The sequence below is a fragment of the Oryza sativa genome, chromosome 10, assembly GCF_034140825.1.
Source record: "Oryza sativa Japonica Group chromosome 10, ASM3414082v1".
Lineage (NCBI taxonomy): Eukaryota > Viridiplantae > Streptophyta > Magnoliopsida > Poales > Poaceae > Oryza > Oryza sativa.
In genome coordinates, this window is record NC_089044.1 from 2905969 (window position 1) to 2932601 (window position 26633).

At 44.9% G+C, this 26633-nt stretch overlaps 3 protein-coding genes across 3 annotated transcripts; all 3 read right to left on the minus strand.

Moving 5' to 3' along the window:
* Positions 1 to 519: 519 nt before the first annotated feature.
* LOC4348110 (proline-rich protein 2) lies at positions 520 to 1893 on the minus strand. Its single transcript, XM_015759110.3, has 2 exons — positions 1663 to 1893; positions 520 to 1372 (listed from the first exon to the last, which is right to left on the minus strand). The coding sequence occupies exons 1-2, from the start codon at positions 1835 to 1837 to the stop codon at positions 732 to 734; spliced, it is 816 nt and encodes a 271-aa protein (XP_015614596.1). The 5' UTR covers positions 1838 to 1893; the 3' UTR covers positions 520 to 731.
* Positions 1894 to 15632: 13739 nt separating this feature from the next.
* Positions 15633 to 17594, minus strand: LOC4348111 (protein NRT1/ PTR FAMILY 5.10). Its single transcript, XM_015757845.3, has 2 exons — positions 17379 to 17594; positions 15633 to 17284 (listed from the first exon to the last, which is right to left on the minus strand). The coding sequence occupies exons 1-2, from the start codon at positions 17488 to 17490 to the stop codon at positions 15735 to 15737; spliced, it is 1662 nt and encodes a 553-aa protein (XP_015613331.1). The 5' UTR covers positions 17491 to 17594; the 3' UTR covers positions 15633 to 15734.
* A 7121-nt stretch (positions 17595 to 24715) lies between these two features.
* On the minus strand, positions 24716 to 26527 carry LOC4348112 (proline-rich protein 4). Its single transcript, XM_015758431.3, has 2 exons — positions 26300 to 26527; positions 24716 to 25603 (listed from the first exon to the last, which is right to left on the minus strand). The coding sequence occupies exons 1-2, from the start codon at positions 26457 to 26459 to the stop codon at positions 24858 to 24860; spliced, it is 906 nt and encodes a 301-aa protein (XP_015613917.1). The 5' UTR covers positions 26460 to 26527; the 3' UTR covers positions 24716 to 24857.
* Positions 26528 to 26633: the final 106 nt, after the last annotated feature.

A 26633-nucleotide genomic window follows, 5' to 3' on the forward strand; every position in this document is an offset into this window, starting at 1 on the left:
AGCAATATCTCTATATTGACTGACAACTGGGGCCCACTTGGAAAAGTTTTCTTTCCTTTTCTCCTTTTTCTTTTTTCCATTTTCCTCTCTTCTTTCCCTTTCTTCTCTCTCTTTTTTTCCCTCTTCTTTAGTTGGACAAGCAGAAGTGGCATGCCACATCAGCATCCGTGTGGTATGCCACACCAGTGTCACATAGCATGCTATAATGGTCCGTAGCCATCTTGGACCAGAATGACACACTTTAGCAAGTTATGGGACCTGAATTAGCATTTTTAGAGTTCGGGGATCTAGATGACACAGTGACACAAGTTCTAGATGACACGTGATACAAGCTAAGTGACCGGTCGTACACTTTACTTAAAAATAAAGAAAATCAAAGCGTCTTATAATATGAAACGAGGAAGTAAATATTTGTATGGAAAAAATGCAAGATTTTAGTATGCATCCAATAAAATTAATTAAGCTAGCTAAGCTAGTAGCTAGGTATCCATTCAATCCGGCAAACATGTAATCACATCATAGAGAACAGAAGCTTTTATTTATATCTGAATAGTTAAGCTAGCAGGCAGGCAACAGACCAAGCTTCAACAACGCTAGAAGGGCAGTAATTAACTAGCTCGAGTAGCCGGTGTGAAAAACACACAAAGAAACGAAGCAATTAAACCAGCTAGTACTCATGTTTCCTCGCTTCGATCGATCGATCATGGCGCCGCGGCGAAGCCGGCGACCATCTATGGCTTTGCCTCCACCTCCACAGGCGGGAGCTTGGGGAACTTGAGGAATGGATTCTTCTTGATCAATGGCAGCAGCTTCTTGAACAGCTCGGGGTCAGCCTCCGCGTCGTCCTGCATCGCCACCTTCTTCTCCTCCGCCGGCGGGTGGTAGATCGGCGGCGACGGCGTCGGCAGCGGCTGCTTGTACACCGGCGTCGGGTGAGAGTACGCCGGCGTCGGGTAGGAGTACACCGGCGGCGCCGGGTGCGTGTACGACGGCGGCGGCTTGTGGTACGCCGCCGGCGCTGGCGGCGACGGGTTCTTGTAGTGGAAGAAGAAGTCCTTCTTGTGGAACGGGTCGCAGAGGAACGCCGACGCGCACTCCGACGACGGGAAGTGGGTGTCGCCGGCGACGGCGACGAAGGTCTTCTTCTTGTCGGCGGCGGCGTTGACGATCCACGACGGCTCCTGCCCGGGGCATGGCTGGTTCGACGCCGCGCTGTGCAGCTGCGCGAAGCATTGCTGCCTCAGCTCGCCGTCGTCGCCGAGGAGGTCCGCCGCGAGGGGCACGGCGAACGCGCCAGACTTGCCGACCTCGCCGGTGGCCTTCGTCTCGTACTCGCCGTTGCTGTTCTTGCACTTGATCGCCACGCGAACACCTGAACAAAATCAAGAATAAAAATGCAGCAGCATTTTCAACACAAAATATATACACAATATAAAAGAATATATTCAATGATAGATTTAATGAAATTAATTTGGTGTCATAAATATTGCGATATATATTTTTAATATAAATTTGGTTTAATTTAAAAAAAATTGACTTAGGACAACCAAAAACGTCTTGCATTTATGAGAACTTAGAACAAGCATTTTTCAGGTAGTAGTTTAAATAAATGACAATGATTAATTGGACCATATTGCGTGATTATTTATGATATCAACATACCCTTGAAAACGGCCTCAGCTTTCATGTTCTTCCTGGTGCAGTCGGCGCACTTGGCCAATCCGACGACCATGGACGCCGCCGCCGCGGCGTCGCCGTCGGCGGCAACGGCGAGCACGTTCACCAGCAAGACGGCGGCGCAAACGCCGAGGACTAGAGCCCTTGGCAGAGCCCCCATTGCTGAAGCTCACAAGAGATATATGATGATCAGCAAGAAGTAGTGGATTGGGAGATGAGCAAGAAGAGAGGCAGTGATGGGTTTATATAGTGATCAAGAAGAGCATATGCATGCAAAGCTACATGCAATATTATGTTCATATCCATGCAAGTGCAACAGAAGCATTTGGCATATGCAGGAGAGAGTAAATTAAATTGCAACTAGGTAGATGGTGTGTTAAATTAAACTGCGACTAGCTAGGTAGTAGATAGTAGTGATCAGCTGAGCTACCAGTTCAATCAGGCACCGGCTTTGCAGATTGTTAGTAAATGTGCCGTTAAAAGTTGATGATTGTTCTCTCTGTTTTCTCAGATCTGCAATTCTTGCCATTGTGCATCTGGCACTGGGCAACTTAATTATCTTTCCTTTAGGGCAATGCATGCAGAGATGCATGAACAATTAACTGCAAGTTTGCAACAACAATTGGCTGCATTGAAAGAACAGTTATTGTTGAGATTGTGTTGGAAGTACAAGGGGTGTATTTGCAGCATGGCCGGAGATTTTAATTTGGTCCCAGGTTTAACTTGAATTGTTCAAGTTGAATAACTGTTACATCTGTGGCACTGCTACATCTGTGCCACATTCTGTAGGTCACCATAGAGAAAGAAAGGTATTCATGTCTTCAGTTCAGCAGTATATGTAGGTACTATTAAAGAGATGTGGTGGATTCTGGGTATTCATGTATATATTGTTTTTTAACCTCAAATTTGACTGCTAGATCCAACAGTTTATAATGAAAATTTAACCAAAATGTTATCAATTGATCCTGCTTGGTTTTGGGCCCTCTGTCCTGTTGCCCTGTTGGTCCTCTTGCTGTTAATATTTTAAAACTAACCTTTATTTATTGTGTCGCTGTCAAAAAGAGGGTTATTGTAACATTTCAGTTTAATTCAATTATATTAATTCAGATATTCCAAATGAACTTCTCAGTGGTTTACTGAATTTCTGGAAAGTGTTTTCCTACTTTAACAATCTGCTATATATGTTGAAGGAACAACTATACTGTTGACTTTAATGGAATCTCATTGCAGTTTAGATGTGTTTAATGGCAAACTTTAAAAGTTTTCGATATTAATGTCCTTTTAAATATTTAGAATGAATTAAAAAAAATACTGTTAGTATAATTTTATCAGCATTTTTAAATACCTTGCAATAGAAATTGACGGTGAAACTTTTATCTTGAAGACCATATATACTAATATATATCCAAATCAACAGTTTCTTTTCCCAAGGAGTTTAGATGGTAACGTGTAACAAAATTTGAAACAGCTAAAATCTTTTTTCAAAATTTTATCATGCTGGTATTTATTGGGTTTTCTTTTCCTGTTCCTGTTGTGCCATTGCCAAAATAGTTTAAAAAGGAATTAAAGTCAAATATAAAATTTCAAATAACATTTCATAAAGAAAATGATCTGCAATAAGAAGTTAATTTACAAGTCTTTTGCAGCAATAGTCTACCCACCAGTTGAGCTGGCCGATGGAACTGCCTGTCCATTTGTTGGGTTATTTTACCTAGATTTTTTTCTACCATGGCTCGTTTAACGGTCCATCCTCTAGAACCGAACCCAGCCTAGCCCATCTGACAGTGTGTTCAGGGCAGGGTTGGAAATTTCGGACCGAAATTTCGGTCACTTCCGATACGATATTATTTTGGCTGAAATTTTTTATTTTTTAAATTTTTTTCATAAATTTAGGTAATATTTGTTTAAATTCAACTAAATTTTACTCAAAATTTCGGAAATTTTAGACCGAAATTTTTAAAATTTCCGAAATTTCGGAATTTCGGTGACCCCCGATATAAACGGCTCAACCGATAGAGTGAACCCTGTTCAGGGGATGGTGGGCTTGCGGCTCGTGTGACGCCGCTTGGACAATGCACCGTACGTGCTCCGTGCGGAGGAGGACGTACGGCGGCCCCGCCGACCCGGTTGATGATATCCCACGGCAGTTGCGTTGGTCATCGCCGGCAAAGTCGCCGGCCAGGGCCCATCGCAACCGCACCGTACCTTGTAATTTTATTGTCCGCACCGCACTGGACGTGTGTAACTGTGCGTGTACACATGGTACTCCTAATTATTTTACTCATGTGATGTGATTCAATGAAACAATATATAATTATATATAGTATTCCCTCCGTTTTAAAATAGTTGACACCATTGACTTTTTAGCACATATTTGACCGTTCATCTTATTCAAAAATATTTGTGAAATATGTAAAACTATATGTGTATATGAAAGTATATTTAACAATGAATCAAATGATATAAAAAAAATAAATAATTACTTAAATTTTTTAAATAAGACGAATGGTCAAGCACGTTATAAAAAGTCAATGGTGTCAAATATTTTGAAACGGAGGGAGTACTAAGTAAACAATATACTCCTACTATCATTTTGCCCCTGCAAAAGAGAAAGCATATGCTCGATCTTTTGTGATTCAATTAAACCGTACGTGAGTAAAAATACCAGAGTCCTACGAGGACTTGAGTACAACATTACTAGTGGATCATATTGTAATTGTAGTGCATATAATGGAAGTAATCTTTTTATCGACCAGATCTCGTAGTAATTTAGTTACTAACTTATCAAATGAGATTGGCAAGAATAATGGATAGTAATATTTTTATGAAGTACTAACACTACTACGTACAAATCAGGTTTTTGCTAGCGTCCAAATCAGGTTTTTGCTGGTTTTCATTGGCCTTGCCGACCGCCAGCAAAAATTGACTTTCGCAGGTGGCCAAGCTAAGAAGGCCGCTAGCGAAAAAAACTAGTTTCACTGTACAATAGGTAAAGAGACCCGCCAACGAAAATATTCTTATAGGAGGAAAAAAATTAAAATGGAAAAAAAATTAAAATCAGGATCCACAATTAATGTCCCAAATCCTTATCCCAAATTCACATGCATCAACACAAGCTTCCCAAATTTGTTATTGCCGAGCAGTAGGAAGCAGGAACCCAAGCTGAAGTTGTCGTCGTCGCCACCATCACCGAGCTGGCCGCAACCCTAGCCACCGAGGGTAACCATTGCCGAACTACGCGTGGAGCCATCGCCACCGAGGGCCACCGTCACCGAGCTTACACGTGGAGCCGTCGTCGCCGAGGGCAGCCATCTCCTTGGACTACCACCGCCACCAGATATAGCTAGACATCTGGCGGTCCCAAGCACCGCCACCGCTAGATCTGGTGGTCCGGTCTCGATTACCGTTGTCTTCGTTGTCCAAGATGCACATGCATGATGTTGATGGAGCTCTTGAGGTTCTGCGTGGCAGAGTAGGCAGAGAAGACGAACCATCGCCGTGGTAGCCATTGTCGTCCCGGCCTTGCCAACTCGAGCCGTCATGGTCATCAGGGCCATCCTCAACCTGAAGCAGTCGTGTCCCCTACGCTTTGCCACCGCCTCTCCCCTTCACCGAGTAGCCATCGCCCCCACCCTTTGCTGCAAACCGGCCGCCACCCCTTCCCCGCCACTTATTCTTCGCGAGGTGTGCACCGTAGGACGGCGAGGAGTTCGCGCAGTCCTGGGCCTCCTAGCCACCCCTTCCCCGTGCTGCAACAAACATCAAGAGAGAGAAGGGAGAGGAGAGGATAATACGATGCAACTGTTGGTTCAGTAGTAGGTTTTGCAGGTGGTGTTCATTACTCCGCCATTAAAAAATCAATTCTTAATGGCAGGGTGTTAAGAGCACCACTCACAAAGATAGAGGTATTTTTACAAGCGGTGCTCTTATTAAAATCCCACCTGCAAAAATTATTTTTACTGGCAGGGCTAGGTTTTTAGACCACTCTTCCATTTTCAGGGGCAAAGCTTTTTAGATCCACCACTGGAAATAAAACTCAATTGTCATAAAAATCGCTTTTTGGTAGTGTCACTGCTACAAAACTCCTCATAGGTATCAACTCATAGGTACCGCCATCCTCTCCTCTCTCTCGCAACCGCTCCTCCCCGTCTGTAGTCGCACATCCCCTCCTCCTTGTCATCTCTCTCTCTCTCTCTCTCTCGCACAACCCTACCCCTCCCCCTTCGTCCCTCGCTCCCTCCCTCTTCTTCCCCCACCTGGCCGGGAGGCTGCCAACGGAGGAGAAATAGGTCAAAGGAGGTACCTCTGCACCCAACGCTAGGGCGAGGCCGCGTCAGAGATGAGTTGCCCATCGGTGGAGTGAGGAGGAGGGGAGAAGGTGCCTAGGGTGAATGGTGGTGGTGTTTATGGTAGGGTGAGGGCGTGTTGAGCGGTCGGGCGGAGCATGCCACTGGTGAGAAGTCGGAGGTGGCGTCGATCACGACCACGACCACGGGGCCCGAGGGGAAGACGGTCAAGAAGTGTGCCAACGTGTCCGGCGAGCTCAGGCATGCCAAGCGGGACAAGTGTGAGAAGGCGGGGCACGATGGTAGGTGTGACGTACAGTAGCGGGGGCGGAGCATAGCGGTCAGCGGCGCCGCATGTTCTCCCGATTTGTGTGTAAGGCATCCCAAATTTCTCCCGATCTTGATTGGTTCATGTTTTTGGGATATATTGGTTGGTGTTTCTAGGGATGGATTAGTTGATTATTGGTTAAAATTTCTCGCCGATATATGTCTATTATTGGTTGATTGGTTGTTGTTGGATGCAAAGATGCTGCTCTTTTTATAGGGATGGATTGGTTAACAGATCCACCCGCGAAATATATTTTTGCATGTGGGTCTTTTAAGGAGCCGTACGAAAAAAATGCATGCCGGGTTTTGCAGGCACAACTAGTTACGATGATCCGCCTGCAACCTACGGGGGGCTCTTGTCCAGAAAAATCATTTTTTTAGTAGTGTGCATAATATGAGATGTTAGACCTATGACAGTTTGAAGTCACTTTACAGCTCAAAGAAGGATCTAAACGTTTCTAAAAAAAGGAAGCATCTAAACAGAATATTGGACGATAAAGACGCATTTGCCAACTTTACTCATATATTCTGTTGTTTTAAGCATATATGCTGATACGCGACTGGTTCCCTTCCACTCTACCTATATGCCATACGTTTTTCTCCTTTGTACAAATCTTCAGTTCACAATTGCTTTTCATACCTAGATTTCAAATAATTTAAGTGAAACATATAAAACTTTTTAACTCCTCAAACTTTCAACTGAGATCACAAACATTATACCAAAATCTAAAACATCTTTATATTCAAAATCTTTAACTTCTTCCAATTGAATCTCTGAGTTTTTGCTCAAATCTTGAACTTTCAACCGGTTGCAGAGCTCATCACCGGAGAAGATATAAAGTAAGGGGGTGCAGAGAAAGAAGGCAATGGTCGTCTCGCTAGGAAAAGGACCCCAAGATTGCTACTAGCACAACTTGGGGAAGAAAGAAGGGCCTCGCACTTGCCGCAACTACAACAAAAGTTTTATATAAAGACACTTTTGTAGAGGCATTTTGCAAATTGCCTCTTAGATCGGGAGTTTTATAGTGTAGAGACATTTTATAGAGGCACTTTAAAAATTTCCTAGAAAACTTTTACTCTATGAACACTTTAGAAATATTTTCAGCACATTTTATTAGATTTTATCTTGTAGAGGCATTCTTTCGGTACTTTAAACTGTGCCTGATATATAAAGACATTTTCTTGAGACATTTTAAACTCTGTAAAGACACTTCTTACAATAAAAATATATACTAAATGACTAAATATAAGTAACTCAAGGCAACAACATATAAGTAATGACTTGGGGTTGAGTTGGTTAGTACCTTGAAGATAAGAATGATTTGTGCAATTGATCATAAGTTTCGAGGATTGGCAAAAACAAGGGAAAATATTTTATTGTTTTTTTCATTGGTTTCATATGATTGTGGTACAATCTAATGTCTCTAGAAAATATCTCTACCATCTTATAGACATTTTGTAAAATGTCTCTTCGTTTATAGAGATAATTCACCATAAGACACTTATTAGACATTTTTTTGAATGCCTATGTAAAGGTATTTTTTGAAAAGTGTCTCTATAGTATTAGAAAAATGTCTCTACAAAATATTTTTCTTGTAATACGCCGTGTCACTAGGGAGGAGGAGGAAGGGTAGCTATGGTGTCTTGCTATGGTGAGGAACAGGAACATGTGACGTGATGGCTTGTGTAAAGGCACGAGGTGGTGTCAAGCCATGCGAAGCAAGTAAGGAAGTGATGAACTAATGTACTTGACAGATAGAGAGAAAATAAGGTGTTTGCTATTTCTGTTTGCACATGGATGTTCATCAAATAGGGGCTCTTTGGCATATGGGCCAATAAGTACTTTCTAGATATAAGTTCTCAATCAGCTTTCTTTATGACAGATGGCAATTACAGTTTAGAAGATGACAAATACACAATATCAGTTGTAGTACATGAACAATGATTAAAATGATTCATGATTATGATTGTAGATATTGTTTCGGCTAATAGTACTTTATCTGTTGTCTGATTTTTGTATGTCACCGAGGTGAGCGGCGCACCGAGCGGCCCATGCACGCATGCACTCGCTCAGTCACTCTTAGATGCTGCCGGCCGTGCTATGCGTACGCGATCCTCACTTGGTTGTTAGAGTTTGTATCGAATATATATACGTAGTCGGTTACAGTTTAAGACTTAGAGTTGTATTAGGTGTATGACTAGAGTATGAGTCGGACTCTATCCTAGGATCTCTCATGAATAGAGGGGCGTGCCTGTTGTAACCGCATGGCGACATAGCATAGCGAGAGGGAGCGGCTGCCGGCGACGACCGGTCGTGAGTCGTTGTAACTATGATACGCTGTAATATGCTGGATCGGGGAGGAGCGTCCGTAATCAGTGCCCTAGAGATGTAGGCCTCGGCTGAACTCCGTTATCAAATATCGTGCCTTGGTGTCGTCATCGTGTTTAGATCTCCTACGGTGTTTTCTTTCGCGTTTAGCTACCGATGTCGATTTCGGGGCTGGTTTTATAACAAGTGGTATCAGAGCCTACGGGAGATCCATGGTAGAGGTACGAGGGAGGTGCTCCACGCCGCGACGACTACACAGGGTGTCCAGGGACGGACATGGATGCAAGGTGGAGCACGGCGGCGATCAACGGAATTTGATCGGTGGAATCGGACACTTCAGGCGGCGGTTTGAACCGTTTGATGGCTGCAATCAACAAGGAGATGACCAGACGTGGTGCTCGGGTTGATGGCGGCGGAAGCGATTGGCAATCCAATCGGTGGGTCGGACACTTCAAGCGGGTGGCTCGAACTTTCCGGTGAGCTACTCTCAACAGGGAGACGTGTGGCCACACGCTCGGGGTTGATTGAAACTGGAGGCGATCGGCGTTCTCGGTCGGTGGAATCGAACACTCTTGGTGGGGTGGCCGGGGCCTTTCGATGAGTTGCGTTCGACAGGGAGATGGCTAGACATAGCACTCGGGTTGTTCGGCGACTGGGAAGACGGCATGTGATTTGTCGGCTTCGGCTCGCGACTGGATTGAGGGGTGGTCAATTGGAAGTCGGAGCAGATGGATCCTTGGTGCTGATGTGGAGGTGTTGATAACGAGGCAGTGCGTGATGGATTGCTACAGTGACGACGTACGCACGACAAGCATTGCATTGTGGCAGGCACTGGTTATTGATCGGCGGCATTCGCTGTCAATGGAATTGACCCGAAGTGTTTGGTGGCGGTGTAGGAAGTCGTGGAGGCGTACATGAAGCTTGGAGATGGTCAGGGCCGCGGCGGTGTGAGCGATCCTCGCGTTGTGGTCAAGCCGGCGGCGTAGACCAAAGCGGCGTCATTGGTAGCAGGCTCGGTTTGAGCGGTGATTACGCGGTATCTTTTCTGATGGGGTTCGCGGCGCAGTAGCGGATGCGGACTCGGAGTCCGGTCACAGCGCGTGCGGCACAATTGTAGAAGACGAAGCCAAGTCGAACACGAGAAGAGGCGGCGATGCGGACTCTGATTTGAAGAAATCGGATGCAATTGGCCTCATGAAGTCAGCAAAGGAGTTCCATGGGATTGCTTTGCAATCGAACAAATCACCAAGGCAAAAGGAGATCGGATTGGGACCTCTTGGCGGCGGTGATTTGGGACGACGAGCGTCGAGTGGTAGGAGCACGGCTTGGTGTAGTCGTCGTGCAGGTGCCGGCGAAGTTCGTCGGGCCAGCTCCGGTCGGAGGAGGCGGCAGCGGCACGCGCAGGAACATCACACAATATAGAACGAGCAGAAGTTGTCTGGAACTCGTGCAATGAGTCATAGCCAGTCATGTACAGGAGCAAATCCAAAGTGCATTGGTTAAATTAATTGCATGTATATGCAAGGTATCAATTATGATGCAGGAGCTTGTTGGCTTGGTAATCTTACGGTGGCTATGATGGGAAGGATGCATGAGACGTACAGATAAAAGAAGTTTTTGCATGGTGTGCAGGGCTACGGACTAATCTACAGGCGACAGAGCGGCACTAGTGCATTAGCACTCGGATTAGTGCATGTCGCGGGCGTGGTGGGCAGACGTGGTGGTGCAAGGTGCTAAGATCAGGAGTGGGCCAAGAGAAGAGGCTGATGGTGCGGATAGATGTTGGAGCGAGATGAACACGGAGACTGGTAGGAGGGACTCCGAACCCGAGTCCATGATTTTTGCCAGCCGAGTCAGTGTCTGTGATGGATGCCGAGGCCGTGGAAAAGCAACAACACCTAGACATTAGCACTTCGGGGAGCCCTTCGATCAATTGTGGCCAAGCTATCAGTGCAAAAGGTGCAGCTCGGGTGTAGGTGTGTGACAACAAGCGTGCGTGAAGAACGTCCCGGGCAACAGCGGGTGAAAATCGTTTGGCAGTACAGAATATATCCATAATCTGCAGGGTTTGCATGATGGGGATATATAGAATCTGCGTCACTGAAGGAGAAGAGCAAGCGCTATGGTGGTAATTTCTTCGAATGATTCAAAGCAACGGTGATTTTCTCAAATTATCAGGAATTCAGTCTACGGATGCGAAAAAGTGTGGATGTTGGATTTATTAGCTCGGTTCATAAGATGATAAGGAAGAAAGGGTTTTCTCCATGTCTGGTGAGTTTGATTTATCTATTTGGTTATGACATCGGTTATCTAGCCATGGATTATATCAAGTCATACTTAAGACGGTAGATAGAGGTGAACATGGTCTTCGAGAAGTCTATGATGTGACAGCTAGGAAGAATTCAATTCGCTTGGCAAGATGACTGTGGTGATATGAGAGAAGGTGGAGCATTGTTGCGGGTGGAGTCAGAAGGAAGAAATTACAGGGATACTGGAGTATCTTGTTACGATGAGCCTGGTGGAGGCTTGTCAGGGCGGCTCGGTGTGAGCGGCGAAAAAGGATCAACTCAAGTCCTGGTACACTGAAATTCGAGCAAGTAACGAATTTGGATTGGCGTGGCATATTCGCCAAGGTGGAGTTTGTTAGAGTTTGTGTCGAATATGTGTACGTAGTCGGTTAGAGTTTAGGACTTGGAGTTGTATTAGGTGTAGGACTAGAGTATGAGTCGGACTCTATTCTAGGATCTCTCATAAATAGAAGGGCGTGCCTGTTGTAACCGCATGGCGACATAGCATAGCGAGAGGGAGCGGCTGCCGGCGGTGACCGGTCGTGAGTCGTTGTCACTCTGATACGTTGTAATATGCTGGATCGGGGAGGAGCGCCCGTAATCAGTGCTTCGGAGATGTAAGCCTCGGCTGAACTCCGTTATCAAATATAGTGCCTTGGTGTCGTCATCGTGTTTGGATCTACTACGGTGTTTTCTTCCACATTTAGCTACCGATGTCGATTTCGGTGCTGGTTTTATAACATTGGTTGCCTCTATACATCGGATATGTATATAGAGGAGTAACAATCCTTGCTGTACCTGCATTAATAGAGCGGCACAGTTCTATTACCCGCAACACATGCAGCATCGTCGTATGCATCAGGAATATATAGCTTGTTCACGCCTGCAGGATGGGCTTTTTATGCTTTAGCAACATGGATTTCTCACGCGGAGGCGCCACAATAGCTTCTCCTGACTACTGAGTGGGTACTGCGACAAGTAGGCGAGATAGATGCACGTACAGAGGTGACGAGTCACCCGACCAACTGCAAGCACCACATGCACAAATTTAGTCTGAAAGGAGGAAGTAGAGTCTTCACAAAGCAATGTCGTTACTCTGCTAAAACCTGGTAGATTTGATTAATTTTATCAACCCATGCATTTTTCATGCGATGTTTGTATTGTGCATTTTTTTCACTAAAGCATTTTCAATGAATTTTTTCACTGATTCACCCAAAATAGATTTTATTATAAGTGATAGGAATAATACATATATAACTTAGATATCCATGGATATTTTTTTTGAAATATTTTCATGTTATATCTAGATGACATAGTATAATGAATGTTATTTTTATATAGGCATATTATAGGATATATATAAGCTATCAAGATATCTTTTAGAATTGCAAAATCTAAATCGTGCGTGCTCTCGTTTCGTCTTATAGCGCGACGCGTCTACCAGCCATCCATCCGTGCGAGTCAACAAGTAATGTGCACACTATTTTGTCTTTATCCAGCGACGGATGCATTTAAGGTTGACATTAAGTACTGTCACGGCGTGCGCCCTTTCACCTGCTACGTATTGAGGCCACCACCAACCAACAAGATTAGTTATACTAGTCTATCTTTCTTATAGAACTTTTGATGATTTATATCTTTTAAACCACACATTACTTTTAAAATTCGTTTGAACCATCCTACTACACTCAAAATATCGAATATATTCAAATATTTAAAAGTAATTTACTTAAATTTTAGAAGTAACTTAGTTATTCAATAGAAATAACTCTCCATAGTAATAGAACTAATTACGTAGCAGGTCAGTTGTAATAACTATGTGAAGTAAATTCACAAGTAAAATGTACGAAGATTTTTAAGTAAATACAAATATTTTCTTTATTTGAAGTAACCACTATATTTTTTTTTCAAAAAATGTAATTTTGCAACATATGGAAGGTAACTCTTCAAGGTATTAGAAGTAATACATTGTTAGAGGGAAGAAATTATGAAAAACAGAAGTAACTCTTCATGATACTAGAAGCAACTAGACTGCTAGAGAGAAATAACTCAAAAAATAGAAGTAACTTTTCATGGTATTAGAAGTAACTTAAGTACCACTTGATGCTAGAGGGAAGTAACTAAAAAATAGAAGTAACTCTTCACATTATTAGAAGTAGCTATACTACTAGAGAAAGGTAACTCTTCGCAGTATTAGAAGTAACTATGTTCTTAGAGGAGTTAAAAATAATGATAAAATTTATGTCGATTTGACAGTTTTATGGTACAGTTTGTTTTGTTTATATGTCTTTTGCATTATTTGGCACATGTTTAAAGGATGTGGGATAATTTTGCATGATTCTAAATATAACTACTTATAATTACTTTTAGATTTGAATAAATTACTTCTTAGATATTTATGAAAGTAAATTCAATAAAGCCTGAAAATAATTCACACAAATTATAAAAGTAACTTAACACAAAATAAAAGTAAGTTATCATGGTATTAAAATTTAAAGTAAATCAGTTGTGGTGGTAAAAACATGTGTCTATCTAGAAATTAAATTGAATCAACATAAATTATAGAACTAACTAAAAACAACAATAAAAGTAACATATTCACAATATTATGAGAATGTCTAAGAAGTAATCTAATCCAATCTAAAAGTAATTTATAGATACACAAAAGTAATTTACTACACATATTCTTCTTCCATTAAAATATAATTATGTGAGATCTTGTTATAAAAATTAAGTTGCAATGAACATAATGATACAATCTGATTGTATATCAGATTAGTAATTTAAGAGAAAATTTTATTTGAAGTTTAGGTGTTAGGAAGTAGGTGGGCTCTTTGGCCAAGGCAACACATGAAATTGGTAGGTTGGAAAACTTCAAAAGCATGATCTGTTCATGAGCGGTATTATTTTTAGAGAGTGAAAGGTGCAGTGGTACTATTTTTTAGGGCCGTCTCTAGAAATTTGGGGCCCTAGGGTGAAATGCAAATGCCCTATAATTTAAAAAGTTATGTCTAATATAAATAAAACATATTTTCGCTCAATTATATAGATGTAATATGTGTTGTAATGTACAATACAAGTAATTTTATTCAAACATTGTAATTTGATTTAATGGATCATTCAAATTATAAACTACAATCATGAACTCATGGTAATTTGATGCATATTATGAATTTACAATCTATCATATATGTACTCAATCACTGTCTAATCTTACCGGTCCGAGGTCAAGCTGTCAAGAGTCGAGTCGAGGATGATGAGCGGACGAGGAGGGGGAAGGCAGGAGCCGAGGCGAGGCAGCTGTTTTGCCGTCACCGTTGCCGCTCGGAGCCTCGGAATCACAAGCAGCAAGTTGTGTCGCCGCCTCGCCAGTCACTGTGCATGGAATTGGGATGGACGTCTCAGCAGTTGTCACGGCGCGGAATCAGAATCGCAGAGCAGCCAGCTAGCAGCAGGGCCAAGTTAGGCCATCGCACAGTCCAATAGTGCCCCACCCCTGGCAATCTAGCATGACCTTGCTGATCGATCTGCCTAATTGGGCTATTGGCAGTTGCAAGCTATAGCTGGGCAATTGGAAGTGGGCCTCATGTTTATATGGGAAAAAAATTGGAGGCCCTATGCAATCGCTTATTTGGCACGTACCCATCGACATGCCTGCTATTTTTAGTAACAAGGTCGCTGATTAGGACAATTCAGCGCACACCATTTGATATAGTCTCCTCCTATTAGAATGTATGCTAATAAACAGAAGGCATCATTTACTCTTCTCTCTCTCTCTCTTATCTACACTAGAAAAAATATCCGTGCGTTGCAACGGAAAGGTTATTTTAATCATATTATTATTTTTTAGATAAGTTAATCATCTTATTATTATACGGTTTAGTTAAGGTGAAATTTACTATGGGAATTCACTTGGATTTGTTTCTTTTACAAAATTATGAGCTGTAATTAGAAGTTTGATTATCTCAAGTAATTATCATGTATGTTTTTTTAAAGAGATTTCTTATACGACTCTTTTTGTATTTTCAAAAGCGAACGAACTTAAAAAAACGACTCAAACACAGATCTGTATTTCCAAAAGCGAGTGATTTAAAAACCGACTCAAACACGAATGACGTACCAAAACACCGGCAAAAATATCTTTAATTTTTGTAAAAGTAAAGTGCATATGTGGTCCTTAAACTCGTAAGGTTGTGTCATCTAGGTCTCCAAAGTCTCAAAATACAGATTCAGGTCCCAGAACTTGTCAAAGTGTATCATTTAGGTCCCAAATCGATATAGCCCCTTTAGGATCCTACGCGGCGCTGATGTGTCACACCACATGAACGTGACGTGTCATTTTCTCTTTTTTCTTCTTCTTTTCTTTTTCTTTTTCTTTTTCCTTTTTGTTTTCTTGTCATTCTTCGGTTTTTCTTTCCTTTCTTATGCTCCGGTCGCAGAGAAAGGAGAAGAAAGAAAAAAAAAGGAGAAGAAAAATAGAAGAACAGAAGAAAAAGGAAAAAGGAAAATTTTTAAATGGGTTCCGTTTGTCACGTTATGTCCGTGTGGCATGCCACATCAGCGCCATGTAGAAAGGGGCTGTGGTGAATTGGGACTTATATGACACACTATGACAAGTTCTAGAATTTGGATATACATTTTAAGAGTTTAAGGATCTAGATGACACACCATTATTAGTTTAAGGACTACCTGTGCACTTTACTCTTTTTATAATAGTAGGGATATACAATTAAAAGAATATGTTTGATATTTTTTCTAAATGATAACGTCACGCCATTGTTCATATCTAAAATAAGAAGATACAAAATCAGAAAAGAATACGATCGATCATGGCTTGGATTTGTTCTTGTAGTCGTATCGCTGCGCAAGGTAGACGAACACGGCCACCTCCAGAGCGGCGAGCGCGGCGAGCAACCAGTAGAAGTAGTCCAGGTGCGCGCGGTTGAGGTCGTCGGCGAACCAGCTCTCTCCGCCGCCGCTCCTCGCCGCCGTCGCCCAGTCGATCGCCGCCACGAGCGCGCCGCTGGCGTAGCTCCCGACGCCCATCACGCCCTGGGACACGGCGAGCCCCACGCTGTGGAGCTCGCCGGCCACCTGGTCGTAGAAGAACTCCTCCAGCCCGATCACGGCGAGCACCTCCGCGACGCCGATCAGCACGTGCTGCGGCACCAGCCACCACACCCCCATCGGCACCGTCGCGCCCGGCCGGTTGACCAGGCCGGCGTCGCGGGCCACGCGGAGCCGCCTCGCCTCGACGAGCGCCGCCACGGCCATGGCGAGGCAGCCCGTCGCCATGCCGGCGCCGATGCGCTGGAGCATTGTGATGCCGCCGCCGCCGCCGGTGAGGCGCCTCGCGAGCGGCACCACCATGCGGTCGTACACCGGCAGCACCGCGATGTAGGTGAAGCTGACGAGGCACTGCAGCCCCGCCGACGGCAAGACGAGGCCGCCGCCGCCGCCGCTGCCGACGCGCCGATCCATTGTGCTGCTCTGCTTGGTGAACAGGGTGGACACCTGCGAGACGACGACGGCGAACACTATGCTGCTCAGCCAGATCGGAAGAAGCTTCACAAGGAAGAATCCCCTGCCGCCATCGCCATGGCCATCCACCACCACCACCACCTCCTCTTGTGGTTCTAGAAGCTGTTCGGCGGCATCCTTTCGGTTTCGGGAGAAGAAGAAGAAGAACCTCGCCGTCCACGCACGACGCGCCGCGGCGGCGCCGTCGATGGCAGGTCGCTCGGCGCGGCGGTACGTCCCCGTGCCGAGCAAGAAGACGGCGAGGTAGAGCACCATGGTGGCCCAGCACGCGGCGAACCCGACGGTCCAGCCGACGTTCTCGTCGACGTAGCTGAGCAAGGTGGTGGAGATGACGTAGCCCCAGGATATGGAGAAGTGGTACCAGTTGAAGTATGAGCTCCGCGACGCAGGCCGCCGCGCGCCGCCGCCGCCGCCGCCATCGTCGTCACCCTCTCTCTCGAACTGGTCGGCGCCGAACGCCTCGGCGCACGGCGTGTGGAAGCCCTGCGCCAGAGCTAGCAGGTAGAGCGCGGCGTAGAAGACGACGACGACGGCGCCGCCGGCGGACGACGACGGCGGCGACGTGGCTCGCTGCGCCGCCATGGACGACGACGACGCCGTGAGCATCCCCAAGCTGAGCAGGTAGAGCGCGCTGGCGACGATGACGGCGCGGTACCGGCCGAGGCCGGAGGAGTCGGCGGCGAGGCCGCCGGCGAGCGTGAGCACCAGCACCGTCCCGCCCCAGGCGTTCGCCGCGGTGGCCGCCGCCGCCGTGGACATGGCCATCGGGCCGGTGAGGTACAGCATCAGGTTGCCTTGCACGCCGAAGAACCCAATCCGCTCCAAGAACCCGACGACTGCGCCATGGCCATGCATGCACACGTCAGCAACAAATTAAGCCTGGCTGAGAGAGATGATGTCATCACTAAAGCCTGAGAAGCCGCCACTTACCGACGAGGAAGAAGGCGGCGCGCCAACCGCCGCGGCGGGCGTCGCCGTCGTCGGGGTCGGCGGCGGCGGCGCATGGCTCGGGACGACGTGCAAGGAAGCCGCCGGACTCCATGGCTAATGGCGCAACGTGCAGCTGTGTCAAGATTATATTTTATCGTGCTAGCTGTGCACTGTGCAGCATGGGCTAGTACATTTCAAGGCCAGAATATCAGTATTAGGCCTGGTTAACAAAAAAAACATTACATCCAATCTTTAGATATATACATGAAGCATTAAATATAGATAAAAACAAAATCTAATTAATTAATTGTACAGTTTGCATGAAAATTGCGAGACAAATCTTTTGAGCATAATTAGTCCATGATTAGCTATAAGTGCTGCACTAAATTAGGCTTAACAGATTCGTCTCGCGGTTTTCAGACGAGTTATGAAATTATTTTTTTTCATTCGTGTATTACCTTCTGACATTCGGTCAAACGTCCGATGTGACACTCAAATATTTTCTTTTCGCGAACTAGGCCTTAGCAATGCTTCTTTTTCCTTTTTTCCTTTTACAATATGTCTAGATCAGAATACCAATGATGCCTAGAGCCGAGTGAATAAGACATAAAGAAATAGTTAATATATGTCACTGTATTTAGCTATCAGTACTGACAAGTACTACCACCACCTAATATCTGGAGTGGCTGTCTTTGTACTGAAATTAGTTGGGCCCGCCACCAAGGGTCTACTCCTTCCGTCTCAAAATATAAGAAGTTTTGGTTAAATGGAGTACATTTTACTACTATAAATCTGGACTGTCTGTAGGGATGGCAACGGGGCAGGGCGGGGCCGGGTTGGGCTGGAACGGCCCCGCTCCCGACCCCCGACTTCACCCCCTGCCCCCGCCCCCGGTCCCGACTGGAGATGCGGGGCTAAATCTAGCCCCGTCCCCGACCCCTCCGTGGCCCCGCACCCTGACTGGGGCCCGCATTGAATAAAATCTCCATCCCATCAGCATAAGAAATACAAGACAGCTATCAATTCGGCAAGAACAAAAATGGTACAAAATTCACACACCATCAAAAATAGCATAATTGTACATAATTGACTCTCCGAACGGTGGCCGCGCCTGTGCGCCGTGCGGCTCGCCGGCCGCCGTGCCTGTCCCCTCGCGGCTCGCCGGCCACAGCGCTTCCCCTCGCGGCTCGCCGACCACAGCGCCTGTGCGTTGCGCCGACCGCCGCGCGGCTCGTCGGCCACCGTGCCCTGCGCACCGCCCGTGCGACGTGCGTCGTCGGCACTCGGTAGACCGGAGGGAGAGCGGGAGAGGGTAACCGGAGAGGGGAGAGGAGGGGAGGAAAGAGGAGGGGAGCTGGGGATGGGAGAGGCCGAGAGGGCGACCGCCGTGCCCTGGCGACCTGCATTGTGAAGCGCCGCCGCCGTCGCCTATGTGTGAGACGGGAGGGGAGATGGGGTTGGGGAGAGACTAGAGAGAGAGCTAGGGTTTTGTTTATATATGTCACTATTTTGTTGTATTGGGTTCTATTGGGCCTTTTATGCGCTACATTTTAAGAGTTTAATATACATCCCCCGGGGCCCTGCGGGTGAAATGTCTCTCCCGTCCCCTCCCCGCCCAAATACAGGGCCCGGCCCCAACTCCCCGCAGGGGACCCGGCCCCGCGGGGGAAATTGCCATCCCTAACTGTCTTACTGTCTAGATACATAGGACTAGGATCTGGACGGACCGAGTATTTGATAAGGCTTCAACTTCTAAATTTTTCTTCAGGATTTATGTCTAGAGTGAAGTTGTGGAGCATAAACTCAGCTCCAGCTCTCTAGTTCATTTTCTAGAGTACTCCAGCCTATTTCACTCCCTTTTTGACGGAGCTGAAACCGTTTGGCTGTGCTTCATTGGAGCTGAGACCGTACCCTCACTTTATTAAACTAGGAAATGAATTTTAAACTCCCAATGGGATATTGTTAAATATTTTTTTTAAATGTTAGCAGGATAGACAAATATTTGATATATTATTTCACAAACATACAAGTTAAATTTGACTTCTACATATTACATTAAATAAATAACACATTAAAGTATAGCTTAGTCAAATTTGTCTTACAGTTAAATTTAAATTTACATATCGGTAGTGATTTATCAGATATTAATTTAAATTGTTTTATTATTATTTGGATGATATATAAACAATGAATGATGTGGTCTGAAAAGTTTAGAATCATCCCGTATAATTGACACGTGACTGACATATCCCATCTGTTTTCTGATCATTTCATTTACTGTTCACTGTTCAATAATTATAACCAAACCAAACCGACCATGAATAGTTGCATAGATATAGTTTAAATCAAAAACTCAACCAAAGGACCGTAAAAACTCACACCATCTCTCCACAAGGCAAATTTAAAAAGTTGTGCTCCCGGTGACACGATCGAGAGGGTGGTGAGCAGCGGACGATCGATTACTTCTCTTTCACGTACCAGATACTTCCTCCGTTTTACCATCTAAATTATTCTTATATTTTCCATATTTATATTGATGTTAATGAATCTAGACATCCGTATATCTGTATAGATTCATTAACATCAATATAAATGTCAGAAATGCTAGAATAACTTACATTATAAAACGGAGGAAGTAACATGAAAAAAAATTCTCACAATTTATTAAATATAACTGGTAAAGATTGTTCTATAATAAACACGCTCAATGATTTGAGATGAGCTCTTCGACCTGTATCACAAGAGATCACGACCAGAATAAGGGTGTGTTTGAAAAGGAGGGGATCGAGAAGATTGGAAAGATACGTAAAACGAGGTGAGCCTTAGCACATAATTAATTAAGTATTAGCTATTTTAAACTTCAAAAATGGATTAATATGATTTTTTAAAGCAACTTTCCTACATAAATTTTTTGAAAAAAACATACCGTTTAGTAGTTTAAGAAGCGTGCACGTGAAAAACGAAACAATCTTTCTCTCTTTCTCCTGCGCTCGAATGCAGCCTAAGAGTAGTAACACGTGGTTTCGGGAATACATATACTATTATATCACATCACTGCTCACTCTCTGTCATTACTGCTTGATGTTAGAGGATACGAACCCGCACAAAAGATACGGGGACACGACGAACTCAAACCTGACATATCCTATTAATAATTAATTATGAATTAATATCGCCTGAGGGCAACTCATTACCCACTCGACAAAATCGAAAAGCACAAAACGAACTGTGAACTAATTTATTAGGTAAGGGCTAGACCAATTATGCAAGTCATATCAATTCCAACCACCGATCGACATGCAACACATCAAAAAATAATAAACCAGTATATATATATATATATATATATACGGCTCTAATGCTACTAATTGCCTTGACTAATTAAGCACCTCACAAAAAAATAATAATAAACAGATGCGGCTTCTTTGCTATAATTTCCGCACTAACGATCTTTGCTAATCATACATATTTTTAAAATATGGGTGATATGATCTTAAATTGTTTAGTTAATTACAAATAGAATAACAACGGAAACAAAAAAAATCACATGTTGTTGCCTTAAGTTTATGGGTCCATGGAATTTTTTATTTTTATACATATATACGAGGTTTGTATGTATACTTACCGAGTTTTTTTTAACAACGTAGTCACTCACAGCACACGCACACTCACCCCTATGAACGCACGCACGTAAACCCTACCCCTATGAGCATCTTTGAATACTGGGCCGGCAAATCCTTAAGATTGACGAAGTTACCAAGTTACCACAGGCGCCTCGCTGTCGACGGATAAATCCTAGAAAATTCGCTCTGTACACATACATATAAATCTTTTTTACATTTAAAGTGTATACATACTTATATAAAGTTTATACATATGCAAAGATTTTTATAAGTGTATATACAAAGTTTATATTGTATATTAATGTAAAGTTCAAATCACCCTCTACATTATGCAGTAGTACAATTTACCCTTTCGTAGCCCAGTCGTCTTCATCGGCGTCGTCGCACTCTAGCTATGCTAGTACGTAGTAGGAGCGGATCTACAGTTAAAGGGCTCTAGCTATGCTAGTACGTAGTAGGGGTGGATCTACAGTAAAAAGACCGGTGTTAAGTAATACCGATGACTTTATGTTAGAGTTCGCAGCTCGGCCCACCAACCGTGGACCACCCAGATCACATTGGGCTTGCTCCACCCCAGATTCAACCGGAGCCACAATTTTAGGTCCTGGACCTACACAACCCAACAGACTAGTCTCTTGGGTGAGGATTGCTCCCACCTTTTAAGTCATACTCCCCATCATCAATTACCGATCACTGGTGGAGAAACCATCTTTGGTCGGTCGGCCGAAATCCACAATAGTCTCGGTTCCACTAAAAACCGGTTCAAAAGATGATCTTTAGTCCCGGTTCAAAAGGTTAGAGCTACTTTTTGATCTTTAGTCCCGGTTGGTAACATCAACCGGGACTAAAGATTATTTTTAGTCCCGGTTTAAAAGACGGCAGGTGGTGTCAGACCCCTCTTTATCTTTAGTCACGGTTGGTGACACCAACCGGGAGGTGTGTGTAAATAAAATAACTTATTAATAAAATAAGATAAAATAAAATAACTTATAAAACAAAATAAGTTATTTAAAATAACTTATTTAAATAAAATAAGTTATTAACTTATTTTACACCAACCTAACACCAATCGACATGCACCGTGCGAGATCGAGAGGACCAAGGCGCACGGGAGGATCAGTTAATAAGTTCTGACATTTATCTCCTTCTCTCCTCACTCACCCCATCTCTTCCTCTTCCTCCTCCTCCCATCTCTTCCTCTTCCTCTTTCTCCTCCCATCTCTTCCTCTACCTCCTCTGGATCCGCCTCCTTCCCTCTCCTCCCCACTTCTCAACCTCCTCTGGATCCGCCCCCTCCCGTCTCTTCCCCACTTCTCAGGCGGCGGCGGCCGGGCGGCCGCGGAGGCGGCCTCGCGCGGCCGGGAAGCGCGGAGGCGCCCTCACGCAGCGGCCAGGCGGCGACGGAGGTGGCCTCGCGTGCCCTCACGCAGTGGCCGGGCGGCGAGGCACAGCGCGCGGCGGGCGGTGGGGTAGCGCGCGGCGCGCGCGGCGGGGACGCGCCGGCTCTCCTTTCTTTTTTTTTTTATAATTTGTGATTGAGAGATGTATAATTTCTTTTTTAGAATTTGTGATTCATTGCATGGATCTGAGATGTATAATCGATCTGTGATGCATTTGATTTGTGTGTAATTTTTTTAAGATTTGTGATGTATTTGATTTGTGTGTAAGTAACTTAGGATTTGTATTTGTGATGTGAATGATTTGTGATGTTACTTTGAATTTGGAGATTTGGGGTTTGATTTAGGTATATGCATGACACTCGATTTGGGGATTTGTTGTTTGATCTGGGTATATACATCCCACTTGGGAGAAAATAAAAAGAAAATAGACCAACCGGGACTGCCCCTATCCTCTCTTTAGTCCCGGTTGGTAGCATTAACCGGGACTAAAGATCCCTCTCTTTATATCGATCTTTACTCCTGGTTATTTCACCCGGGACTAAAGATAGCGATCTTTAGTCCCGGATTCGTAGTCCCAGTTTTCCACCAGTGGATGTGGGACTAAACCCAACACTTTTGGTAAAACCTATAGTGAAACTCTTTATCCATATGTTATAACATTATGATCTAAGCATAATTAGCATATTAAGACATCGATAGATATGTTATATGACACCAACGAATCGATTTTCTGGATCCGCCACTGGCACGTAGCATTGCAACGAGCTTTACCAATGAAGAAGAAGAAGATTTATGATGATGACTAGCATGCATGCAAGTAGTTGATTTAATTAGCTGCTATGTCCGTCTTGTGCTTTTTTCTTCACGACGACTGTCTCTGTCCGAATCCGTCTCGTGCATGCTCCCCGTGTGATTGAGGCATGCGACGCCGGAGACGCCATCGTGGCCAGCCGTCGCCTGGGGATTACCTCCTTGTCGGCTATATATCGCGTAGTCACCGCTGCCTCGTCTTCCCATCCTGGGTTCCTGTACTGGCAGCTGTGGCTTGCAAATTACTCCCTCTGTTCTAAATATTTTACACCGTTGATTTTTTAACACATAGTGGATCGTTCATCTTATTCAAAAACTTTTGTGAAATATGTAAAACTATATGTATCCATATAAGTATATTTAACAATGAATCAAATGATAGGAAAAGAATTAATAATTACTTAAATTTTTTTTAATAAGATGAATGGTTAAACATATTTAAAAAAGTCAATGGCATCGAATATTTAGAAACGGAGGAAGTAACGGTCAGATATCTAGCCTCCTCTGTCCCGGCATAGAGAGAGGTGGCAGCTACCTCGCCGCCGCAACGGGAGCACTGCCTTCGTTATTGCTGAAGCCTTGGTGAGGTGGAATCGTCCTGCTCCTCTAGCTTCTACTCCCGCCCGCACTCGCGGCCCCAATTATCGTCCGTTGAGGCTGAGGATAAACACGCATCACTGACAATTGGGCCTCACCGATTTTTTATTTGTATTTACTGACTAGATTGCAACTTGTACACGTAGGTCGAAAACCACTCTCGAATGAGTTAGGAGATAATTCGTTTAGAGTTAAGAGTTCAGGGTGTGAAATATTGGTATTTTAATTAGTTTAGGGGGTAAATCGTACGACATAAGTTTAGAGAGGCAACTTGAACTTTCACCTTCTTTATATAATATATGTATAAATTTTATATATACACATCTACGTATAGGGCAGAAAGATGACCGTGCACTCGCTTGTGGTGCCACGCAAGGGAGGGGGACGATAGGTGGGTCCCAACATGTGAGTGAGGCTTGATCGGGTTTGAAGGGTAGTATCGTACTTTCATAACTGTTTCACTCTTAAATTTATTCGGATATAATAAAATAATATTACGGGTGTCTAGTAAATAATTACTACTTTTTTGCAGTGCCCTAGCACAGAAACGTGTTCTTGCGGTGTCCCCTAGATAGTTACATTTTTTTTATATCATGTAGCAAATTTTGCACATATTAGTTTGAGCTATTGACTTAGAAGAAAGATTTATTGGTTGAAATCGATGGTTAGATTTGTTTCGTCAAAATTTATAGTAGTTTTTTCTAGTTTATTAGAGGGACTCTCGCCCAGCATGACCCTGTCGACCCCTGATCCAGATCAATACACAGGACATTATACAACAAGAGATATTTGCCAGTAATTAGACTTGCATACTTGAATGTTAATTATTATCACGTACTGCATTGTTAAAATCAACATCAATTCAGCGCATGCAAAGCACATTCCCAAATGCCGTAAACACGCAAGAAGCCATGAACACGCACGCGTGGCTTTGCATCCATTAATTTCTCCGATAAATGAAATGCACGCCAGTAGTTGCGAGATACAGTAGCTACATCATCAACTTATTTGGTGGAAATGGAGATCGAGCAGTGAACTCGATCGATCGATCAGTGGCTCCCCGGGGGACGGTAGATCGGAGTCGGCGATGGCGTGCCGTACGCCGGCGAGACAGGGGGCCAGAAAGGCGACGGCGATCCGTATCCCGGCGCCGTGGGAGGTGGGCATGCCGTCGCCGGCGTTCCGTATTCCGGCGTGGATGGTGGGCACTCCGGCGCCGGCGTTCCGTATGCCGGCGTGGAAGGAGGATATTCCGGCGCCGGCTGGCCGCATTCCGGTGCCGGCGTGGGAGGAGGAGGGCACTCCGGCGCTGGCTGGCCGTAACCCGGGTCGGCAGGGGGGCATTCCGGCGCCGGCTGGCCGTATCCCGGCGGCGTGCTGGGAGGGGAGCATGAGCATCCCGGCGCCGGCGTGCCGTACACCGGCGAGGGAGGCGGCTGGTACTCCGGCATGGGCTTCCTGTGGAACATGCGATGGCGCCTGTGGCAGGGGAAGCAGATGGCCACCGACGAGCACTCCGGCGAGGACGACGTCGACGACGGGAGGTGCGTCTTGCCGGCGACGGCGACGAAGGTGCCCGTCTCGCCCTCCGACGACAGCGGCTCGATCTTGGATGGCTCCTGGCCGGGGCACGGCGCGTCGGTCGCCGCGCTGTGCAGCTGCGCGACGCAGTCGGCGCCGCGGAGGTCGGCGGCGAGCGGCACGGCGAACGCGCCCGCGCCGTCGAGCTCGCCGACGGCCTTGCTCTCGTACTCCTCGCTGCTGCCGTTCTTGCACTTGATCGCCACCTTAAGTCCTGTCAACAAAATGAACAAAAATAAACACAACATTTTTGTGCATTTAATAGTTGCTTTGATTGGTGATCATGCAAATGCACAGTTAGATGACACAGTTTCTTTTAATCAAAGCGAATCGGTTACAGTGACTGATCCAAGAATTTTCTTGAGCCTAGGTAAAGCATAATCCTATGGCCTGCTAGTAAGTTTTTGGCCCAAGCAATATCATCTGTGATAACAGGCCCACACATGTCAATAGGTGTCTGTTACAACATCTGTCGTTATGGTAGAGGATGTGCGCACTTTTAGATCTAAACATAACAATGTTTATATAATCGACTCGATGGTTATTTTGTACCCAAATATCGCGTATATTCTACTTTTAATTTATGAGAGGTGTCAATTGTAATCTTTGTCAAATACCACTGTCCCATCATCAAGAGTGTACTCCGTATATACTCCCTCCGTTTCGAAATGTTTGACGCCGTTGACTTTTTATCACATGTTTGACTATTCGTCTTATTCAAAAAATTAAGTAATTATTAATTCTTTTCCTATCATTTGATTCTCATATAATTTTACATATCTCACAAAAGTTTTTGAATAAGACGAACGGTTAAACATGTGCTAAAAAGTCAACGGTGTACATGTGCTAAAAAGTCAACGGTGTCAAACATTTCGAAACGGAGCGAGTAGTTGCTTGCATTCGTACTTACCCTTGAAAGCGGTCTCGGCGTCCATGTTCTTCCTGCCGCAGCCGGCGCACTTGGCCGCGCCGACGACGACCGACGCCGTCGCCGTCGTCTCACCGGCGGCCGCCGCCGCCATCAGTATCATCAGCGCCGCGCCATGGAGGAGCAGCCAGCTTGCTCCCATGGCGAAGCTACAGTTGTGTGTGGCTCTCAATAGTAGTTGCACTGTTTGCAGGTGAAGAGCAAGGGCGTCCAATGAACTGCTTATATAGGCGATCATTGCATATATAATTGCATTACTGGATGTTAATAATTCAGCACTGATTATTTATTTTATCTATTTATTTACAGCTCGATC